The sequence below is a fragment of the Myotis davidii genome, unplaced genomic scaffold (assembly GCF_000327345.1).
Source record: "Myotis davidii unplaced genomic scaffold, ASM32734v1 scaffold43, whole genome shotgun sequence".
Lineage (NCBI taxonomy): Eukaryota > Metazoa > Chordata > Mammalia > Chiroptera > Vespertilionidae > Myotis > Myotis davidii.
In genome coordinates this window covers 87,388-91,241 of record NW_006294590.1, presented here as the reverse complement: position 1 = coordinate 91,241, position 3,854 = coordinate 87,388, and the positions used below count along the sequence as shown (strand labels likewise).

The following is a 3,854-nucleotide window of genomic DNA, read 5'->3' as shown; positions in this document are numbered from 1 at the left end:
TCCACGGCGGCAGGTGCCACGGGCCCGGGGCCGGGGCCCCAGCAGGGCCTCCCTCAGGCTGCAAGGCTGGCTGAGCCTTCACAGGAGGCAGAGCTGCTCTCAGCCACAGGCGCGGCGGCCAGGGCCCATCTCCCGCCTCCCCTTCCTCTCCTGGCAGAGCCAGAGAACTTCCTCCGTCACCACCACGACCGTCAGCTACTGTCCACTCACCCCGACGTGAAGAACGTTCTTTAAATACGTCACATGGAATTTTCTGAAACAAAAACGAAGCAGAAACCGCACCAGGAACAGGAGCAGGGGACAGACCCGGCCGGGTAACAACTGTGACACTCGGCAAGCCAGACACGAAAAGGACCACCTGAAAAAAAACAGGTCCCGGGGACCCGCGCTTTAAAAAAAGAATACTCGACTGCGTTTGAAATTGTCTGTTTTTTCCTGCAAAACACCACGAGGTTTGGCAAAAAAAAAAGTCAGAGAAGAAATCCCAGGTTTAGAAAACACCGGACAAGGAGAAGGAAAGCTGGAACCCAGCTGGCCTCGCTGGAGACAGGTCGCGCCGCTCGTGCTGCCGTGTGGACGGTCGCTGCACACGCTGAAGCTGTTTAAAAAGAGCTGCGAGTGGTGGGAGGCTGGTGGGCGCCCGTCCGGCCTCGCACCCCGGTCCCAGGCCCAGAGCGGGGTCCCCGGTGGCCAGGGTGGGCGCTTTTTTTCAGGCCCTCCGTGGTCCTCCCTCCTGGTCAGCGACAGATCCCTGTTCTAGGGTGCAGCAGGCCTCCAGGTGGCCCCAAAGCCTCCCCCCCGCAGTCCCACGGTGCGGGGGGGGGGACCCCAAGCAGAGTGGGGCCAACTCAGGGAGGGGGAAGGGCCTGGGGGAACGTGTGACAGCGCCTCAAATCTCCAAGAGACCCCGACGCCTGGGGGCGCTTCACTGTCTCGACTGTGTGTGTGCGTGCGTGCGTGTCTACCTACCTAGCAACCTATCCGTCTATGGTTATGTTTGTGGAAATGTGGGGGCCACGGAGGCGGAGGGGCGGGGAGGGGGGACGTTCTCCAGGCCCCGTTTTCTGGCCCGGGGCTGGGGCGGGCCCCCCGGGGGTTCCGTCGCAGGCTGGCGGGCTGGCTGGCCCCTCAGCAAAGGCCGATGTACTTGAGGTTGTTCTGAATGATGACGTCGGTCACGGCGTCGAAGACGAACTGGATGTTACTGGTGTCGGTGGCGCAGGTGAAGTGGGAGTAGATCTCCTTGGTCTCCTTGTTGCGGTTCAGGTCCTCGAACTGCCGCTGGATGTAGACGGCCGCCTCCTCGTAGGTGTTCTGGCCCTTGTACTCGGGAAAGCAGACGGTGAGCGGGACGCGCCGGATCTTGTCGGCCAGCAGGTCCTTCTTGTTCAGGAAGAGGATGAGCGACGTGTTGATGAACCAGTTGTTGTTGCAGATGGAGTCGAAGAGGCGCAGGCTCTCCGCCATCCGGCTCTGCAGGGGGGGCGGGGGCAGGCGGCGCTTCTCCACTATGAAGTTACTTTCCCTCTGTCCCCGCTATGCTATAGTCTTTGGGGGAAAAATACTATGTGTAGCCCACGCTTAAGGGGTAGAGTTAATGCTCTACCTCCGTAGGATGGAGGCAGGGTCAGTATCACATCAATTATTTGGAATTCTTTTCTACCGAAGATTGTTTATTCTCTCTCATTAAAAAATATAACAATTGCCCTAGTCTGTTTGGCTCAGTGTCGGCCTGAGGACCAAAGGATCCTGGGTTTGATTCTAGTCAAGGGCTCATACCTTGGTTGCAGGCTCCTCCCCAGCCTGGGCCCCGGTTGGGCACGTGCAGGAGGCAGCCCATCCATGTGTTTCTCTCACATCCATGTTTCTCTCTCCCTCTCCCTCTCCCTTCCACTCTCCCTAAACATCAATGGGAAAATGTCCTCGGGTGAGGATTAACAAAAAGAGCATCTTCTGCTGGGTGTGTCCGCTGCCGGGTGCGCCGTCTGCAGCGTCTCCCACTGGCCCTGCCGCCCTGAAGTGGCTGCACCACCCCCACCCTCCGAGCCCAGCACGGGTTGTAAGAGGCTCCTTCCCTGTTGGCGCCTCCTCCGGGCCCAGTGGTGACAACACGTGGCTCTGGGCTGCTGCAGCCTGGTGGACAGGGCATCTCTAACCTCACACCTGAGGGCCCGCCGGCCCCACCTGCACGCGCCAGCTCAGGTCTCCCGTGGGGACGCTGTGACCGGGTGAGCGTGGCGGCCTTTGCCGGGCAGTCAGCTCAGGCCTGCGGGGGCGGGGCCCCATCCTTCGAGCCCCGGTCCTGCCCGTGTGGTATCGAGTCCTCAGCCGGGGTCTGGGAGGGGCAGGGGGGCCGGTGCTTGTGGAGCCAAAGGCTATAGGTCAGAGCTGGGGAGCCTCTGGCTCCTGTCCCCGCTGGGCCTCGGGGTCACTAGAGGTCACACGTGACCAGGGCAGATCCCGGGGCCCTGCCTCCTGGTGTGGCACTGGCCCTTCTCTACCATCTTTTGAGGACTGCCCATGCGCCGCAGCCACGGTGGGGTTTTACAGAACATAAAGCAGACGACGGTGTTCAAAGAACCTAAGGCAGGGGTCTGACTCCCAAACCCGCTGTCTCCACGCGGAACCGCAGGTTCCACCTGCGGGAGGGAGTTCCCACGGCGGCGGGGGGTGCCTCTGGTCTAAGAGAACGTGGAGCAGCTGAGTGTCCGAAGCCCAGAACCAGTTCAGTTTAGATCCGAGGCTTCGGGTTTTAGACCAGGTCATACCACCGACGTGGTAACCACAAAACCGCCGCCAGTGGACACGGCGCTCTCGCCTGATCCTCACACCTTCCTAGTCCCATCGCACAGATAGGGAAACTGAGGCTGAGAGGCAGGAAACGTGCTCCAAGTCCCAGAGCCCAGAGCTCCAGGCTCACTGCACTCCTGGGGTGGACGGGCGGTGCTGGCGGGCCCCTGGGGGGCTCATCCCAGGGTGGGGAGGCTCCCACAGAAACGCTGCTCTCCCACGGGCCCTGAGCTGTCTGAGGTGCGGGGCTGACAGCGTCAGTGCTGAGGGGGGACCAGGCTGAGTGGGGAGGATGCTCAGAGGCGCGGCCGGCCGTTACACCGACAACAGCGAAGCTGCCCCGAGAGCCGGCGCACCGCCCGGCTGATGTTCTGCAAAAGCAACAAGCCCTGGAAAGCAAGGCGGCTCAGGCTGGGCGAGCCCTTCCTGCAGAGATGAACGGAAAGCAGCGCCCCGTTCCCAGCAGGGCCTGGGGGAGCCGCACTCGCCGGTGCGAGCACTGAGTGGCGGGCTGAATTATCCCGTTCTGCTGGGAGTGATTAGCGTGAATGGGTTCCTGGAAGCCACAGCGTAAAGACTAGCCGTGCTGCTGTCTCTCACGGGAGTGGTGCCATAATCGGCTGCACAGTCCCCACGTTTTACATGATGCCAACAGTAGGCGCAGCCACTGGCAGCCAGGCCTGAACCCCCTGAGCAAATACTTCAGGGTCACATACCCTGAGGGCAGGACAGTTCCGGCTCTGATGGCGGGGGGTGGGGGGGGGGAGCCCCAGTGACCAGGCAGGGGGCTCTCCCGAAGGCTGAGAGGGGGAGGTCTGGCCCCCAGCAGGTGGGACCCGGCAGGCCAGTGGCTGGGGATGGAGCTGGGGTTCAAGGGTGGGTTTGCAAGGCCAGAGTGGGGGCCAGGCAGAGGGGACAGGACATGGCCAGGGTCCTGGCGTGGGACCTCCCTGAGCCCTGCTGGGTCACCTGGCGGCTCTTGTGTCCAGCCCGGCTCTGTTCGGGGGATGAGCGTGGAGATTGGGAAGAGGGGCGGGAGGCCTCCTCCGCATGCTGAGAGGGCG

At 62.4% G+C, this 3,854-nt stretch overlaps 1 protein-coding gene across 1 annotated transcript in view; it reads right to left on the bottom strand.

Moving 5' to 3' along the window:
- Positions 1 to 988: 988 nt before the first annotated feature.
- The window catches only part of GNAZ (guanine nucleotide binding protein (G protein), alpha z polypeptide), a 33,433-nt gene continuing 30,567 nt past the window's right edge, over positions 989 to 3,854 (bottom strand). Inside the window, exon 3 of the mRNA XM_015567212.1 lies at positions 989 to 1,473. Within this exon, the coding sequence (XP_015422698.1) occupies positions 1,129 to 1,473 (345 nt within the window). The 3' untranslated portion in view covers positions 989 to 1,128. The remainder of the gene's footprint in view (positions 1,474 to 3,854) is intronic.